The sequence below is a fragment of the Callorhinus ursinus genome, unplaced genomic scaffold (assembly GCF_003265705.2).
Source record: "Callorhinus ursinus isolate GAN/ISIS: 27379988/994484 unplaced genomic scaffold, GSC_fseal_2.0 scaffold4, whole genome shotgun sequence".
NCBI classification, from domain to species: domain Eukaryota; kingdom Metazoa; phylum Chordata; class Mammalia; order Carnivora; family Otariidae; genus Callorhinus; species Callorhinus ursinus.
In genome coordinates this window covers 99,948,305-99,967,738 of record NW_027397066.1, presented here as the reverse complement: position 1 = coordinate 99,967,738, position 19,434 = coordinate 99,948,305, and the positions used below count along the sequence as shown (strand labels likewise).

General features: G+C 39.7%; 1 protein-coding gene across 9 annotated transcripts in view; it reads left to right on the top strand.

Annotated features, from left to right (window-relative positions):
- PRDM5 (PR/SET domain 5) overlaps positions 1–19,434 on the top strand; it is a 190,876-nt gene that overhangs the window by 37,140 nt on the left and 134,302 nt on the right. For all 9 annotated transcript variants that reach the window (XM_073892198.1, XM_073892199.1, XM_025873953.2 and 6 more), the window contains one exon: positions 17,056–17,178. In XM_073892198.1, coding sequence (XP_073748299.1) covers positions 17,056–17,178 — 123 coding nt within the window. The remainder of the gene's footprint in view (positions 1–17,055; positions 17,179–19,434) is intronic.

The following is a 19,434-nucleotide window of genomic DNA, read 5'->3' as shown; positions in this document are numbered from 1 at the left end:
GAAACTGTGACCTCTCAGTCAGTTGAGAGAACTGGGGTTCTTAACCTGAAGAAGACTAGAATCATACTTGTCTTCATATGATTTAACATGTTGTCATGTTATGTCATTTGGTGGTTTGGCTTTCCTGTTTGAGGACAGAGCTAAAAAGCAAAACAAAACAACACAACACATGTGGGACTGGAGAGAAGCATGTTTCTAATGAACATGAGATAAACTTTTCTGTCAGAGGGGTAGAGTTCCCCTTTGAGGGAAGTGTTTGAGCTTAGCCTAGGAGGAGTTAGAAGGGGTGCTGTTCAGGATAGTCCTCTGCTAGATGGAAACCCAGCAAGGTGGAGCTATATAAAAACTGTTAGTGCCTTCTTCTATGAGCAAGAGACTGAGAAGTTAGGAAAAAACAGTTCCATCCACAAAAAGCCTGAAATCTAGTAGTGTCCATTTTTGCCTGCCCATTCTGAACCCTGCCTAGAACTCTGAGCTAATAAATTTTTCCATAAAGAAGAGTCTGGACTGCCAAGAATCCACTCTGGGTTGATGGTGACCTACAGTCTTTTTCCAGTGTGCCTCGAGGTGCCATACAGATCCCAAGACCTGACCCACTGCTAACCTCTCTACACTTGTCCTCAGAGTTCCTGCTTCACACTTAACTCTTTCATTATAATTTTACAGTACTTTCCCCTCCCTGTGTGTGCGTTTGCTTCTGCCAGTCTCCACTTGGACCGTGCCCTTCTTTCACTCCATTCCTGCCCCTTATTCCTGCCAGGCGGATGTAGGGGCTTCTCCTCACTGCTTTCTGAATACTTAAGGCAGGCTCCTGTTCCTGACTTTACTGCACTGTGGGGTATCTGTCCCCACATGCTGGACTGTGGACTAATAGAAGCGTTGAGTATATGTATTTTTTTCAGTTTAGGCCATAACATTATATTGTTCTAGAAACCTTCAGCCTTAATCTGGTTGAAATGTGCAGGCTGAATCTCGGAGTCGGAGGTTAGCTGAACCTCTCCCCTCCCTCCTGCTTCGCTTCCTTCACTTTCTTCCCCTTTGCTCCTCCTCCTCCTCGTTCATCCTCTCCACTTCTTCCTTCCTCTTTTGTCTTTCCTTCCTCCCTCCTCTTTCTTTTTATAAAAAATGTGCAGTCTCCTTACACGGTGTTCTCCTGCAGAGTTTGGCAGGCTTTTTCTGTTCCGTAATTCACTCATCCCTTAACCAAGCCTGAGTATTTCCAAGACCTCAGATGTGTAGATCCTAACAGAGATTCCAGATCACTTTTGTGTTGACATGAGGGGTTTTTTTTCTTCAATATGGAAAATGAGGTTCAAACATACCTTGTTCAATTTCTACACATTTGTCTTCTTACTTACTTGTCTTTCTAGTTTTTTTGTATTTGTGCCAGACTCCTGATGCCAACCATCTGTTGATTCTTTAATATTATAGCGACACAGGCTCTGTTTGTGTTTAGGGTAGTTTACATTTTTATGTTTGCCAAGACGTTTTGCTGTTATTATGTGGTAAATTAAACGTGAGAACAACGGGCAGGCTAGAAGTCTCTTTATGAGCAGCTTGATGGATTTGTATCTAAGTATATAAGCTGTTGTGTGGTTACTCAGTTTTTGGTCTGTTTTAGTAACAAATTGTAGCTCTAATTTATGTTTAATATAAAAAAGTAGATTTAATGAATTTTTCCTTAAGTTAGGTGTGGTATTTTCTACAAGTCAAAAACACTAGCATTCATGTAACTTCTTTGTATACAGTGGAGGCTCTCCAAACATTGTTGAAAGTTTGCATAAAATTCTACCTGAGGAATTTCATGTTTTCTTTTTATATAAAGAAGATTAATGTTCATGGACTTGAGTGAATTCCATCTAATGATTTGGCCTATAATTTCTTTACTGTATGATAAATGACTATTCTGAAAGTGCTTTGTTCTTTGAAGAATTTTTAGGACAGCTTAGATAATTAAACCTTTGATGTTCATATTTGTTACTTTTTAACTTTTGATTAACGAATCATATTTTCCCAAAATCTTCCCTTCTGTTAGGCCCTAGAGATCAGTCGAAACCCATATTCTTTTGTCCACATTTAAGATGGCTTTGTATTTTACGAATCTCATAGAAATTTCAAACCCAAAAGAGGGCTTATGTTGACATATTGCCAGGACTGGCAAGTTGTCTCCAATTTGCATGTTAATAAGTAAATTGCAGGTGACCTGGAGAGGAATATATTCTTGTGTATAGAAGAGACTGTAGATCTTAGTATTATTTCCTATTTTTTATCTGTGGACGTCATTTTCAGGTCAAAGGGAGTGTGGGAGTAGTTCTCCACAAAAAATCTGTTTTTTTTTTTAAAGATTTTATTTATTTATTTGTCAGAGAGAGAGAGAGAGAGAACACAAGCAGGGGAAGCAGCAGGCAGAGGGAGAAGCAGCCTCCCTGATAAGTAAGGAGCCCGATGTGGGACTCAGTCCCAGGACCCTGGGATCATGAAGGCAGATGCTTACCCAACTGAGCCACCCAAGAATCCCAGAAAATCTGTTTTCTTAAGAGTTGTAGTGCTCAGCAGCCCTTTTATATAAGAGTACCTGCTATCCATGCAACCATTTACAGATTTAGCACATTCAGGATCTCTGTTCCCACATTTCTTTAATTCTGTGGCATTGCATTTTCCTTTGGTACCATTGCCAGAGCACCTGTCATCACTCTAATAAATTTATCACATCTCTATAGAGAGAAAGGACTCTAATGGGTTTTCTAAGCACTCTTTTTTACTTCTAGGTTCATAGACCTTTATATGGAAATCTGAACTCCATAAAGCTCTGAAAACTGAATTCCTGAAAACCAAAGCTCTGAAAACCAAATATATATAAGATATATATCTTATTTAGCAGCAAAACCTGACTTGAACTTATGTAAGGCTGTTTGTAGCCTTTTGCTTTTATCCTATTTAGCATGATGATTCATACATTTAGTGCAGAAATACGAATGTGTCTGATTATGGGATGGTGTTCTAAACTCTGTAGAAAATGTTATGTAAACAGTATATGCACTATATTATCTTTCTAAAATAAATTAAAAAAAAATCAGCTTTCAGAAACATCTGGTTAAAGAATTGTGATGTTGGGTAGGAACATTTCCAATTTCTGTTTAGGTAAAAGCTCAAGAACTGTAGGTATTTCTATGGGAGAAAACCATTAAAGGTAAGTATAATAGGCTAACAATATATGAGTAAAGTAGTAGGTTTTAGAGTCAGTAAGGGACTCTTTGTTATTGAAAAAAAATGTTATGTATATTCGTGAGATAGAACATGATACTACCCACATGTATAAGTAGTTCTGTTTGCAGGCGTTCATTGCTTCCGACATCCTGATGTTGTGTCTCTCCCAGTGAACACGTTTGGAAGGTGATGTCATGGGTCTAGTGAGCTGATCATTAGAGTTTAATATTAGAGTTTTTGTGTATGCACAGCACAAGTTTTTCTCACTTTTGTGTTAACAATTGCCAGGGAAGTGAGATATCTCTGGACAAAGAAGGTGTTGTTATCACTTTGTAACTTTAGGTGAGTTATCTTTAAAGGTAGTTTGTTGCAAACTTAAAAACACTTCTTCAAGGAAGGCCCTAGATTTGTAAGCACACTTTTAAAAACCTTCAACCAATATTATATAGTACCTTTTGAACATCAGTTTCCCCAACTTCTTCTCTTTATTATGTTCTACATCTGTATTTTTAATGGTTTATTATGTCTTTACGAGGTAAAAAGTAATAGAAAAATATTTATGATCAGTCGTTTCCTTATGTGTTAAATTCTTGATGTGAGTTTGATATCTCTGTTACACTAGTGAAAGTATACTCGCAGCTATGTAATAAATGTAAAAAAAAACATAATTGAAGGTTTAAGATTTGGGAAAAACTGATGAAATGGGAAATGTAGAAACATTTTTTTTTTTTAATTTTAGCAGGGGAACTGATTATGTCTGTAACCCAAGAATTAGCGTTAAAATTTATAAATAATATGTAGTAGGTCCCTTCTCTATTCTTTCCCTCCCTTCCTTCATTTAATATAAGACTAAATCTCTTACCTTAAACATTTATATTATGCTTAAAGGCATTTTCATTATTTTTATATAACTAATATTATGTAGATTGTAAATCACCACTTATCATCTCATCTGAAGTGAAAGAAGCAAGACAGTGAGGATCTCCCTTGGTCAGACAGCTTCAAGGAGCTGGAATTTGGCCAACAGCCTGAAGCAGCTTGGAAACAGATCCCTACAGAGTCTTCCCCATAAACCTTAAGCAGAGAATCCAGTCCCACCCATCAAGACTTCTGATCTACAGAACTATGAAATAAGAAATGAGTATTGTTTTAAGCTATTCTGTTTGTGGTAATTGTGGTGCAACAGTAGAAAATGAATACAGGTTTTGGTACCAGGAGTTGGGTATTAGTTTTCTACTTTTGCCTATAACAAATCACCACACACTTTGTGGCTTAAGACAGCATTCTTTTTTAAATCTTACTGTTCTGTAGGTGAGAAGTCTGAGTGAGTTCTCTGCTTAAGGTCTTTCAAAGCCATATCAAGGTGTTGCAAGGCTGCGTTCTCATCTGGAGGTTTCAGTGATCAGTTTGATTCAAGCTCATTCTGGTTGCTGGCTGAATTCAGTTCCTTGAGGTTATAGGACTGAGGTGTGTGTTTTGTTGCTGGCTGCTGGTCAGAGGCAGCTTTCAGTCCCTAGATCTCTTAGGGTTCCCTATCAGGCTGCCTTGTAGCCCTACCATCTCAGTAATGGAAAACCCTTCTCATGTCAAAGCCTTCTCATGCTTCCTGGCTCTCTGACTTCTCTACTTTACCAGCCAGAGGAAATTCGAGGGTTTTAAACAGCTTGTGTGATTAGTTAGGCTCCCCAAGGGTATTCTCCCTTTTGTGATATAGCATGATCAGAGGAGTGATAACTCACTGTCCTCACAGACTCCACCTACACTCAAACTGGAAGGTATTCTCAAGGGTCATGAGGAGTGATTCTTAGAATTCTGCTTACCATTTGGCAACTAGGGACCAAGGTTGTAAAGATACTGACTTAGTATAATGTGGTGGGCTCTGGAACCAAACTGTCTTGGTTTGAACACTAGTGTCAATACTTAACTAGCTGTGAAACCTTAAGTAATTTATTCTGATTGTGTTTCAGTTTCCTTATCTGTTAAATGTGGTTAATACATAGCACCCACCTCATGGGGTTGTTTTGAGGAATATATTGTAAATTATGTGTAAAGGTGCTTATTAGCCAAGTGTGTGACACATAATAAACACTCAATAACTGTTAGCTGTTATTACTACTCTTATTTGTTCTTTAAAGCAGGATCCTTTTATGTTTCAGTTTTCAGAGAATGAATTTGACTAAATACAAAGCATATGTTCAGTAGAAGTAACATGATACTGATCCAAATGGGAGACTTTCATCATTGTGGAATCTGACTCACGTGAGCATCTCTCAGATGGAAGTGTGAGCGCTGTTCCCTGCTCCAGACAGGGAATATGTGCTTTTGGACAGCCTGGGCCATGTGTGTATGGGAGTGTGCCTGTGTTTGGGTCAGTCTCAGCCTATGGATAGTAATGCTGGGCATCCTGGAGGAATGCCTGGGGGAACTCACCTGGGTCCATGCTACTTTTTGGCTAGTCTCCAGAGACATTTCCCGAACCTGGGGACAATGTTGTGGCTGGACTGGTCCTTATGGTTCTTATTATGATTGCAAGATGAACCTCAGCAACAACCATCAGGGAGCTTCAAAAAAATGTTTATTACTTGTGGGTCCTGGAAGGGTACATGGCATGCCTAGGGCCATACAGTGAGGTCCTGCGGAGAGAGAGAGAGAGTGTGTGAAAGAGCGTGGACCTGGGGTTCTGCCTTTATTGGAGTTGAGGGTGGGGTGTCTAGGGTTTTGTGGGCTCACTCTTTATGAATTTAAAACATAAGAGTGGGTGGGGATTAAAGCATGGGAAGGGAAAAACAAGTGGTCAGAACGTCAGTTATCTATGTCAACCAAAGCTCTCTAAAAAGAGAACTTTATGAGTGAGAAAGCCAGGTTCTTTAGCTCTGTGGCTGTCCATGTCTTCATTCAAGATGGAGATCTTTGAAGTAGATACAGAGGCAATCAGTCTTAGTGTCAGGCATTTACATTACAGTCAGAAAAACTAATTGTCAGGTGCTCACGCTTAGACCTCAGTGCGGTGGGAAGAGGGTAGAGTGGCTTGAGCTGAGATGAGACAAGTCAGCATGTGAAGGCCTTGTATGTCATGCTAAGGAGTTTGGACATTTGATCGGCAATGGGCAGCTTTTAAACAGGCGCTGGTATGAGGAGATGTGTGAATTACAAAGAGAACTCCGATGGCAGGGTGAAGGATGAATTTGAAGATAGATTTTGAGTCAATGTGGAAAAATAATTATGAAAATGCTATAAGAAATGTTTAGGAAGCTCTGCTGGAGGTGAGGGTGGGTCAGACAAGGGATATCTGGACCACATGGTGGTCCTGGTGGATGCTGTTGGCCAGGAGATGTGAGCATCTGAGCCAGAAGCAGGTCCAGGTTTGAGTAAGATTTGAGTTCAAGGATAGATGAGAATCCAGGAGATTGGTCAATGAGGAGGGTCTAAATTGATGCCTAGGGAGTATAATCCACCATTCTGGTTATGCATCCCAGAGAAGTGGGACTGATGGCATGTAGAGAACCAAGGAGTTCCAGCTAGCAGGGCAGGACTGGCCTTCATCTGGCCTGGGGCAAATACAACAGTGCAGGGCTGCAACTCTGTCAAAAGAAAGGTTGGAATTGAGGAAAAAGAATCCAGTGACTAGAAGGACTACACTGGGTATAAAGCAGGCTGGGTAGGAGCCCAGTCACTTAGGGACTAGATTGGGAATGAGAGGTTGTCCCACAGGAGGAACAAATCAAAAATGCAATTTTAGGATTTTATGATTCAGAGTCAGAGCAGGGTCGATGTCAGGGTTGAATCGGCAACGGCAGACTGAATAATTTCAGTGTCTGTCCATGTTCTTAAACAGTCCATGAACTGGACTCAGAGGAGAGGAGATTGGAGAGTGAGGACTGAGGGGCCCCAGTGGTGGAGTCAGAGGGCCCATCCAGGTGGCCCATTTAGGACCGCATCTCTGGAAGGGACCACAAATCCTGAAAGATCCCTTGGAGTGCCCAAGAGTCCTTTTCTGAAGGGTTCCCCTTCAGGATGAGTTCTTAGTTCCATCGACTCCCTGGGCCTCTGGATATATAATACCAGCTGCAAGAAAATCCGATCAAGGGAAAAGCCCCAGATTTTTTTTTTTTTTTTTTTTTTTTTATCAGAAAGCATCCTCCATTGCAATATTTTTGTCCAAGGTTTGGACAGCATTCCTTGCCAGGCCTTTGGTTGCCAGAGCAGTTACTGGTGCCAGAGGCAGCTTGGTCTGTAATGGGGAGATATTCCAATTCCACTGATCCTGCCTCCTGGCAACATGAGACTTTTGGCAGAATTCTTGAAAATGAGCTACAGTAAGAGAGAAGCATGTACAACATAGATGTGTGGCCCCTTTTGAGCCAGTTCTTCTGTTTATATTTGGATGATAGGAAGTAAGAGCTTTAGCTAGAAATTTTGAGTGAGGAACCTAAATGTTTCAGGAGCAAGTAGAGATCAGCTTCTTGGAGAAGACTTCTTTTTCTGAACACTCCTTAACTCAGGTGGTATGCTGCAAATCACCCTTACTGATACTGTTCTGTGACATGCAGGGGCCTTCTGTGAATTATATGTGAGGGTCATATTTTGCCATCTCTCCACTGTGTCATGATATGACTCAAAGATGGAGAGTCGCGAATTGTTGGCCATCCAACCTGATGGGCTAGATGTGTGGGAGGAAGATTTGAGAATTGCCTACTTTCCTCTTTGTTACATATAGCATATATATTATTTAAATTCTGTGTTTGTATTCCTTCCTGTAATTACCTGAAATATGCCTGTCTGTATGGTTTTGTCTGCTTTGGAATCAAAGCTTCTAGAGGGATAGTTTGTCAGATTTTCTCCTTCTATACCCTATTTTTCGGATATTAGGTACCAACGTTCAGGGCTTCTAAATTAACGCTTACCACTCATCTTTCATTCTCTCCTTAACTCTGGTTTTTAATTCCAAAGGACATTTCTCTTTAGGTCTCCTTTTTATATATGAAAGTTCCTGAGTTGAATGCTAGGCGTATCTCTTCCTGTTTACTGTTTCCTTCATGTAGACATTGGTTTTTCAATTCCTGTTAGTATCAGTTAGACAGTCGGCAGTAATTGGGAAACATTTATTGTCTTAAGTTCATTCTTACATGAAGACAACTCATTTGGTCTGTATTAAGTTATGTACATTTTAAAGATGTGAATGAAGACAATATAATTAATTTAAGTGGATTGAGTGGATTTAATTTTAATTGCCTGTAGAAAAACCATGTACTTTAGAAAAAAATCTGAAAACAGGTTGACTATAGCAGTGGAACTGGGGTTAGAAGATTGGGATCAAAGGAAAAGTAGATTTTTTTTTCCATTTTTTTCTCCCTTTGGACTGCACTCTGCTCTTTGTTATTCAGTGTTTCCATAACCTTTGCCTAGAAGTTTCAGATACAAAGCATCTTATTCTAAAAATAGCACCAAAACTGTGATCTCTGGATCTTGGAGATTATCATTGCTTTTTATACAACCGACTGTTTCCAGTGATTTCATGTTTGATTAGAATTTTGCTACTCAAATTTGCTTATTATTATTTGGCACATTTTGTATACCCTTTTAATATGCCATAGGGAATGTTCTTCAGAAGCTGACTTCAGGCTTTAAGTCTGTGTAAGTTTCAAATCTATATTAAACAATTGGGCAACACTATAGTCTCATAAAACTAATTAGATTTGAAGTTTTGTGAATTGCTTCTGATGGATCTGATGGGTGTTACCAAACTGTCAGGAGACATATTGACTTTATTAATATGGTTTTCTACTTTGTGAAATAACACTTTACTTATAGAGAAGTCATCTGCCTTATGATACTGAAAAAATCAAAAAGTAAACAAATAAGCCACTAAGTTGTCAAAATAGATGCCACAGTATTCACACACTAACCCTTCCATATCCTTTACAGAAAACCCCTAAAGCAATGGGTATAATAAGCTAATGTCAGATGAATTTACTTTATTCTTTTTTAAAAGATTTTATTTATTTATTTACTTATTTATTTATTTACAGAGTGGGTTGGGGGAGAGGCAGGGAGGGGGGAGGAGCAGAGGGAGAGGGAGAGAGAGAATCCCAAGCAGACTCCACACCCAGGATGGAGCCTGATGCGGGACTGGATCTTAGAACCCTGACATCCTGACCTGAGCCGAAATCAAGAGTCAGACGCTCAAGCCACTGAGCCACCCAGGTGCCCCTACTTATTCTTTATGCATAAAAAACTTGTCTATCCAAAATGTCACTGAAATCTGAATATCTGAACATGTTTGTAAAACTATAGAAAGGAACGATGGCTACACTGTGAAGGGTCTCTCATAAATTTACAGTGGAAAAGATGATGCACTTTTGACTGTATCTTTCAGTTATTCCTTCTTTTAAAAAAAATTTTCAATTTTCAAAATAAGGTGAAAGGCAAGGCAAGACTCAAAAAAGGAGTGCTTTTAAAAGTTTTACATTAAGTCTCTCATTACTCTCATAAAATGTTTTTGAACTTTAAAAGGAAATAAAGGCAATGGCAGTTTTGTTTTGTTTTTTTTTTAGACACACTAGCTGAGCTTTTAGTGAATAAAATATTTATTGAGACCATCCCCAAATAAAAAGTTTCCAACTCGGAATGCTCAGTTGCCTAAGTATAGGTAGGGTTTACCTGCCTATGTAAACTTGACCGAGTTGCTCAGTTAAATTTGTCTTTGTGTCTGACTGTATCTCAAGAACGTGCTTGATATGGGTTAGTTGAATATAAAGGCAACCGCGGTTAAATGTAAGATATGGAGCCAAAAGGCCTTTGTGATTTGAAGTTGCATCAGTAGACGTGACGCCCAGATCATGGGCCATATGGCCCTTTGTATGCCGTTTCATGTCCCATGTTCAGAGAGCTTCGACAGATTCGTGTGCATCCATAAAGCGCAAGGAGGATAGCGAAAGAACCTCAATCACATCAGACCAGGAAAGTGTTACTTGTCTTGTAGAAGAGAAAACAGAGAAGGGAGGACTCTTGCCTTCAGAAATTTGAAGGTCCATATGTATAAGAGAAATTAAAACTACTGAAGAGGACAGACCTGGATTTGATGGCAGTTGGTCATAGGGCAACATGTACCCCTTTGGCTGAAGGATAGAGTGTCGATTCAGCTGAAATGGTTATCTGGATTTGCTACTATATTCTAAAGGCATCTGTTCTTACTTCGGGTGTGCAGGCAGAGGCTATTTGAATATGTGTTTGGATTTGAATCGTGGTAGTTAGGATGTCATTCATGTTTGTTCCTTGGAAGAAGTTAGCATTGCAGAAAAATGGTACATATGTTTTCAGCTGTGCCATTGGAAAGCAGTGTTTGTGTTGAAGGTGTCTGAGCTACCGTGAGCCTCTGTTTCCTAATACTTTGTGATTGCAGATATCCATTGGTACACAGTGCTGTCCTGCATCTTACTTCATTCGATGCTCTCACGGTTTCTGTGAGGTCGTGGAGCAGCGACTATCATCCCCCTCTCGGAGGTCGGGACACCGTGGCTCAACTCCGTGAGAGGGAATGACTCACCCGCAGTGACACAGTCAGAGCTTGCGTAACACCTCACTTTTTGATTCCTAGTCCGGCATTTTCCCCACTCCAGAATACTTTTCTGACATTCTTTTCAGCTTGACATATTTAGGGCACTAATTATTTGTAATGAAAAACAGACTTAATTTTTCACATCAATCCTTTTAAGTTATTTAACTTCCTGTGCATTATATTCTGAATGCTGTTCAGTTAAAGAGACTGGGATCTGTAAAAATCTGTTTTCTCTCTGTCTGCTTTTCCATCTGAAGATGGGGGATTCCATGGTTGGGGTGATTAGATAGTTTGGGAGGGGGGAGATGTAAGCAGATATGCCACAGTGATATGTGTGTGTCTGTGTATGTGCGAGTGTGTGTATAAGCCCAAAGCAAGCAAGAATTTTAAACGGAATCCCTTTGGAAAATCAACAGAAAAAAAACCCCACGCCCTTTGTTCAGAAACTAGAAATCACTAGTTTCCTAGTGACAATCCTTGCTGATTTCTGAAAGAGTGTCTCTCTTTGGCTTAAATCTGACAAAGTGGGGTGCCTGGGTGGCTCAGTCAGTTAAGTGTCTGCCTTCAGCTCAGGTTATGATCTCAGGGTCCTGGGATTGAGCCCCACGTCGGGCTCCCTGCTCAGCAGCGAGTCTGCTTCTCCCTCTCCCTCTGTGATCTCTCTTGCTCTCACTCTCTCAAATAAATACATAAAAATCTTTAAAAAAATAAATAAATCTGACAGTGTTGTGCTGTCAGAACTGATTACGTGAGCACACTTGTTTTTTTGTGTTTCCAAATATATCCTGAAATCTGTTTAATTAGACACTGAAGGCAGGGCATCTGACCTAACTTCAGTTCAAAACAATCATGGAAAAAAATGCCTGTAATTTAAATATAAAAATATGATGACATTGTATACTCTAAAGATATCCATACCTTAAATCTTAGTGCTTAAAACTAGCTTCTTTGAAAAGCCTTGTTGAAAGGTAGAAATGGAAATATATTTTATTTAATAAATAAATCATATCACATACTGCGACTTCTCATTAAGGGTATTATTACTATATATTTTGGAACTGACTGTACTTCACTGCCATTAAATTTTACCATATCTTAAATAAAATTCTACTGGTTACATTTTGCCATGTCTGGGGACAAATATGACTGATTAGCTTTGCCCTGATGTCCTATTATATAGTGAGTAAAAAATTCCATTCAGAATAATAGAGAAGGAGAATAATAGAGTAAATAACACTGTAGATACTTTTCTTGTAAAAATTAACTATCCAAATAATAAAATGCTCTTCTGTCTATAGTTGACCCAATTTAACACAGAAAATATTTAAGGAAATAAAATTTGTACTGGCTACCTATTGCCAATTTTTTCCTTTTATTTATAGGTTAGGGGGCTCCTGGGTGGCTCAGTTGGTTAAGCATCTGTCTTTGGCTCAGGTCATGGTCCCAGGATCCTGGGATGGAGCTCCACCTCAGGCTCCCTGCTCAGTGGGGAGCCTGCTTCTCCCTCTACCCTCTCCCACTCCCCCTGCTTGTGCTCTCTCCCTCTCACTCTCTGTCAAATAAGTAAATAAAATCTTTAAAAAAAAAAACAAGTTAGGATTTTTTCTTATTGAGCTGAATTTTGTGTGTGTGTGTGTGATATCTTCTGTTCTTTACTGGGTGGGAAGGCAAAATCAAGTGTGACTTATATTTAGTACTACTAATCTTTGGTCTGAAAAAAGGGACAGATCCATAGTAGCACGTTCTCTTGGACACTTCAAAAGTGATGTCAGTAGCATTTAACAGAGACTAGAACCTGCCAAATTCCTACACAGTTCTAATTTACATTTAATATTAAGTGGCAAATTCATAGACATATAAACAGCTATATGGAAATATGAATATTTTCATTTTTATATGAGGGATTCTTTAACCTTCCCCACCTTAGCTAATTTTTTTTGTGTGTGTAACTGGCTTAGGAAGTCTGTGCAGATCAAACAGGGTTTGGGATTGAGATGGTTTTTACTGCAAGAGGAGAACATTCACTTCATTACAGGCCCCCAGGCATGCAGAAGACAATCCTCAGTAGGACAGTAACCAATACACTTCATTTTCATGAAAATTCAGATAAAAGATGATGGTATTTGGAAGACCAGTTTTGACAGGGAAAAAAATACACTTTGGCTGCAGAGCTTAGATGGCTAGAACATGATACCAAGAGGAATATCTTCTTTATTTGTTAGACTTTAAAAATGTTCAATTTATTACCTCAGGGTTCAGTATCAAATTAAAAATAGATAAATGGAGACTTTAATAGTAGCCATCTGTCTGGAGAGTTTTTACATGGTTTCTCTGGAGAGGAAGGATGGCTTAGATTATCTTTGAATGTCTCTTTTAGATATTTCATGAGGAGAATGCTGTGGTTAGGGTGGGAAGATACAAGTTATGTGTGCAGGTAATCTAAGAGTTTCAGTGAAGTGTTGAAGACTGGGAGAGGGGAATGAAGCATTTGAAAGTTGGAGAAGACAGGTAGCCTGCAAAGATTGTGAAGGAACTGAAAAGTCATTTGGGTAAAGGTGTTTAGAATAAAATAAACAGACAGTGGGTCTGTTAATGACCAAAGAAAATTATTTCAACTATGAATATGTAAGCAACTATAGTACATTACTGCCTATGATAGTGTTGTTATGAGGCTATAAGTAAAAGTGAATCAATATATAAATTTGGATGTGTTGAGGGACACCTGGGTGGCTCAGTTGGCTAAGTGTCTGCCTTCGGCTCAGGTCATGAACCCAGGGTCCTGGGATCCAGCCCCAAGTCAGGCTCCCTGCTCAGCGGGAACCCTGTTTCACCCTCTGCCTGCCACTCCCCCTGCTGTAGTCGCTCTCTCTCCTCTGACAAATAAATAAATAAATAAATAAATAAAAAAAAATAAGATCTTTAAAAAAATAAATTTGGATGTATTGAAAGTGACAGGTATCATCGGAATTTTAATGTGAAATTAAACTGTGCTTGTTTCTTAAGGTGTAATATGATGTGAGGTTATTGACAACCAGAGAGTGCTTACATCTAATGGACTGGAAATGAGTCACTAATACTGAATAATTGGACATAGTTGGAGCGAAAGGGCCTGGGAGAAAGCTGAAATATACAAAGAACAAACAATGCCCCTGGTAAAATGTGCTTACTATAAATCAGGGAGAAATCTTCGTTATATTTCACATCTTTGAAGAAAGAATTCCAAATGTCAAACACATCTGATATATACTGTACTTAATACCAGGCGACAAATGTATGACTTAGAAGGGCCATTGACTAGTTTCTGTAAGTAGTGCCGTCGTCTCAAACTGAGATATGTCACTGACAGAGCCATTGGTGTTTCCCTACATAAAATTAGCTGGACTGTGTGGATTTCAACACTAGTGGTGTTATGGGTGAGAGAGAGTCTGTTGTGTGAATGGAGGTCTCAGTCCTTGGATTCCTCAGAAGATTTATGTGGTGATCTGCACTCCAGTCAAGACAGCCAGAAGGAAAGTAGCAAGCACAAAGGAGTTCATTAAAAGGAATGAATACTCTCAAGGTGGGAGAGGGGGCAGATTCTGAGAGGTGGAACCTGCCCCTAGGTTGTTTTGGGATTTGGGTATTATAAGGTCTCTCTGGGTGGGGAGGAGCCGTGACTTACAGTGGGGTGGTCTCTAAAGGAGGCTGCTTCCAGTCATTTGGGTAACTCCTCCCACAGGTTGGGAGGGGGAGTTCTTGACCTTACAAAGTTTGTACCAGAACAGTCAAGGCAGGCTTTGCAAGGGGGTGGGGGAAGGGATGTTGAGGTTGTACTATTAATGCAAATGCATTATAATGAGCCTAGGGGTTACCCTGGGGCAGAGGTGGAGGAAGAGAGGGCCTGCTCTGCACCTGTGGCTCTTGATCTGTCCGCCCCAAGGTCTTGGAAGCCAGAAGGTCAGGATGTCATGCCCGTGGGGCTTTTAATGTGTAGCTTATTTATCACCGTCCTTGCCTCCAGCTCCTGTCTCCGTCATTCCCCTCCAAGGATTTGGGACTCTGCCTTGGGGTATTCCTTCTACTGCTAGAGTCTAGTTTCTGCCTAACAGTTGGAGGTTTTAAATTTTGGTTCTGAAAAAATTTTCCTTCAAGTATCTAATGGCATTGCCGTTAGTTCTGTTGAATTTAACTGTTTGTCAATAAAGCAGTTTTGTTACTGTGTCTGTGGAGGAAAGGAGACTTTATACCCAGATATTTAATATTATTTATTTACTCTGCTTAAAGAGAGGTGAGTTGATGTTCTCTTTGAGGAGAGGTATAGAGGGTCCTTTGTATCTATCAGTGGGCAGTGAGGCAGTGGGCACCGCCTTGAGGGGTAAGCAGGAACGTAGTACAATTTTCAAGTGCCTCCCAAAGGAGATCTTCTCACCATGAGGTTTTTTCAGTGAGAAGTTACAAATTCCCATAGCTTCACACCTCAACATGTGAGAGATAAATAGTAGGTGTTTATAGTCCTAAATTCTTCTTTTAGCAATTATAATATCAAATTTCAGATTTATAATTTAGCAATTATAATATCAAATAATAAATTCCTCCTCAGTGAGGTCTGGTCTGGTATCTCATTAGCGAGATTTTTAAATGATTATTGAGGATGCTTTGGCATTGAAGAAAACAGGGATTGTTCGAGAAACATGGCAGTGAATGTATAAGGTAGTAGGAACAGGCAAACTATTTCTTCTGGACAATAGATGCTAAAATCCTGACATAAAAGTTTTTGCAGTGCGGGTAGCAGATTTTTCTATGTAAGTTTTTGGGGGTAACGTGTCCTCTGTAGATGGCTTTTCTAGTCTGTACATCAGTGTGTGCCTGGGCCTGTGTAGTCTGATCTGAATGCCCCTCATTTTTTTGGTGGCTCCTTCTGTTCTACTCCCAGGGCCTTTCTCTTTGCCTTTTCTGTGCTGTTCCGTCCTCCTGGGAGCACTCTCTCCAGCCCTCCGCTGGCCACTGGCCGGTGCCTGCTTTCTTTAGAGCTCTTCTCAGGTCACCTCATCAGACGGGCTATGCCTGACCCTCTCCTCTGAGATTGCTCGGCCCTCCTCAGTCTCCTTCCTCTAGCTCTGCGTTAGTTGTCTTCACAGCTCTTCTCTTTACCTGAAGCTATATTCTATGCTTGTTTGTTCTTAAGTGCTGCGACGTTAAGCTTCATCCATCTTGTTCACTGAAAGAGTCTCAGAGCCTGAAGCTGTACCTGGCCCATGGTAGGAACTCAAGAGATTATGTCTAGGGAATGCATGATTGTCCAAATGTATCATGAAAATACATACCTTAGTAGTCTGGTTGTGCTGTGTTTTATTAAATAAGATTTTGGAAATGTAGAATTTGTTTATCCCCACCCCCAGTCTGCAAAGGTGAATTTATGTTCTTACATTTGGTGTTAGAGATCTGTAGTGGTACTCATTCCTTCTTTGCTCCTCCCCTAGATTCTAATTGAATATAAACACAGAGTGAGTTGGTTGGAGATTGATATATGCATTATTAAACTGAGCAGTGCCTGATAACCTTCAGTGTGGGGGCTTTGGAGAAGCTCCATTTGAATCAACTTGGATTCAAGAATGTCCAATGGACTACCCACTACTTTGGCAATTACCTCCCTCCCTCCAACTGAATCTTGAGTGGGTCTGACCAGGAGGCTTTATGGCATGAAACAAAAGGCAGAGGGCCCACTGTCCTCAGCAGGCCATGAACAGGCCGTGAAAAGACAAAATGGAACCTGTTTTATTCATCAACTAGTTAAAATTGTGAAAATGTGGCTCAGTGGATGTCAGCTTCCACTGGTTTCATTAGCAAGTTCTCCTCATATGGAAATGATTCAGTAAACAGGTGGAGAGAGAAATTGAAAGGATTGCTCCAGCTCCACCCCCCTCAACTGGGAACCAAGCGATATCACCCTCTTCTGTGGAAAAAAAGGGGACAGGTTGCAATTACGGTTATCCCCTGAGTGATTGCAGTTGCAACACATATTAAAATGTACCTACAAACAAATAATTTTAACCAGAAAAGAGCTATCAACACAGGATGTTTCTGAGAGTTGCTTGCAATTGTGAGTCATCTAGACATCTGCCAAATAAAATAGGAGGCTCTGTTTGTACGTATGTTTAAGGGGAAGAATGGATGTTAATCCAGCATCTTTTCAACACCTGTCAATAAGAAAGGCATATACTTACGAAAAAAATACCATATCCTACTCTTAGTATGTTTAGTATAACTAATACTGACTTCAGGTACAAACTCAGGAGCTTTTTATGTTTCAGGTTCGTGGGAGTAAGGGAGAAGTTCTATACATATTGGATGCCACTAACCCACGACACTCCAACTGGCTTCGCTTTGTTCATGAGGCACCATCTCAGGAGCAGAAGAACTTGGCTGCCATTCAAGTGAGCTTATTTGCTTCTTATTTGTACTGTGCACTGTGAGGGGAATGAACTAATTTATAACTGCACTCCCTGTTTTAAATTTATTCCCAATGACCTGCTTCAAATAACAGTAACTAACTCGTAAAGCAGAGAAATCTCATTCATTCAGCATATGCAGGAAAGGGGCAAGTTTAGTTGCAAATTGACACCAGATCACTCTCTTTATGAGAATTCTTGGGGGAATGAATTACATGGTCTGATATTGTCCTTGACAGGTCTTGTTTTCAAGTACTTCTAATTTATTCAGTGAACATTTATTGATAGTTTCTTTATTTGATGGTTTATTTGGCTCATAGTACAGTGTTCTGTGTCATTGTTTGGGAAAGGCTTCATGGAGAAGGTTTACTTGGGTATATCCCCATGACTGGATTTTGAGCTTCTCGAGGATAGTGTGTTAGTCAGGGTTTTCCAGAGAAGTAGAACCAATAGGATCTATGTACCTATGTCTATCTATATCTAAATCTAAATCTATCTATTAGAGAGAGATTTATTCTAAGGAATTGGCTTATGTGGTTATGGAGGAGGCTGGCCAAATCCAAACTCTGCAGAGCTAATGTCCCACTTTGAGTCTAGAGGCCATGGTCTGCTGTAGAACAAGGAAGAACCCGTTTCCCACTTCACATGCCATTAGGCTGGAAGAGCAGCTATTCCAGTTTGAAGGTCATCAAGCAGGAGAATGCTCATATTTGGGGGAGGGTCACCCTGTTGTTCTGTTCAGGCCTTCAACTGACTGGATGAGGCTCACCCACACTGTGAAGGGCAATTTCTTTTACTCAAGTCCTTCTATTTAAATGTTATTTTCATGCCAAAACACCATCACAGAAACACCCGGAATGATGTTTGAACAACTGTCTGGGAATCCCATTGCCCAGTCAAGTTAACACATAAAATTAACCATCCTAAGTAGGAACCATATTTTATTGAATTCTGTATCCCTCTCTCCTAGTATAGTGCTGCACTTAACATTGGGCTCTCATAGAAACTATGATTGACTTTGGTGATTCCTCAGTAGAAATTAAGCCGAGAAGAGAAAAAGTTAAGGCAGTAAGTTTTTAGAGGGGTCCTCTAATTAAAACTCTTTGATCAGATGATTAACAGAACAAAGAAACATTGCATTCTTTTGGGAAATTGGCTGATTGCATGTGAAAACACAGCTCCTGGTTCCTAAACTGCAAAAGAAGAAGCAAAGCTATGGTTGGCAGAAGTAAGAGAGAAGGAAAAGAGTAAGGGAACTAATATTTCCTTAAGTATTGACCATGTGTCCTGTTCTAGAAGCTTCATAAATGTCATGTAATTTACTCAAATCAGAGAAACTCTCAGGTTTAATAATTTGCTGAGTGTTGTGCTGATTTCACTCAATTCTGAGTGTAAAACCAACAGTCACAAGAGGGAAAATGCACAGAATTAAGTTTTAGAGTAACCAGAAAAGATCGTCATCTGGAATATTCCATTTCCTGATGTTATTTGCTAACCAATGTTTTTTTCAGTACAAATAAGTATCGGATGACCAATGTGATTACTGTCTTTTTTTGTCTGGATAAATGAGAGATGTCTCTCACCAACAGGCTAGGTTGGGCTGGAAAATAGGATCTTTGGGCAGTTCTTAGAGATATTCAAGCCATTTTTCACATTATCCATAACATACATTGATCCAACCACAGATGTCGGCTGATCTTTTTAAATGTGTAGACATTAACTTTTTTTCAAGTATTTTGTATTTTTTTCGTGGTTTCCTGATGTAGTCATTTCACAGCATCCCCAGTTACCTCATAATTTTAATCTACAGACTCAGTTTTAGTGTTTCCTTGTGAATGTTACTGCTATCAAAAAGCCTACAGACCCATGAAATTTAATTTAGGCAGACCAATTGTTTTGTGTTGTTTCTTTATTATTGTGTTTTAGAGAATGTTATTCTATCTAAACTAGATTCTTTTCTCCTTATGCTTAAATAATAACTTTCACCTTTGCTCAGATGCCTTTTGTTTGAGACATTTCTTCCCATTGGCTGTTATTTCTGTAGCACTGGTAACTCTCTCCATTTGCCCAGACTTCCAAGGTGTCTCCCGCTCAGCTTTGAGTTTTGTGTCAGGTTCTCTCAGATAAGCCTTGTTGAAGAGTTCCCTTTCACTGTACATTTTGCTTGTAATGATCCCTTTAGGTAGTGGATGACTATGTCAGTAGGTGTTTGTCTCCATCTTCTCTTACCCACATTCGCAC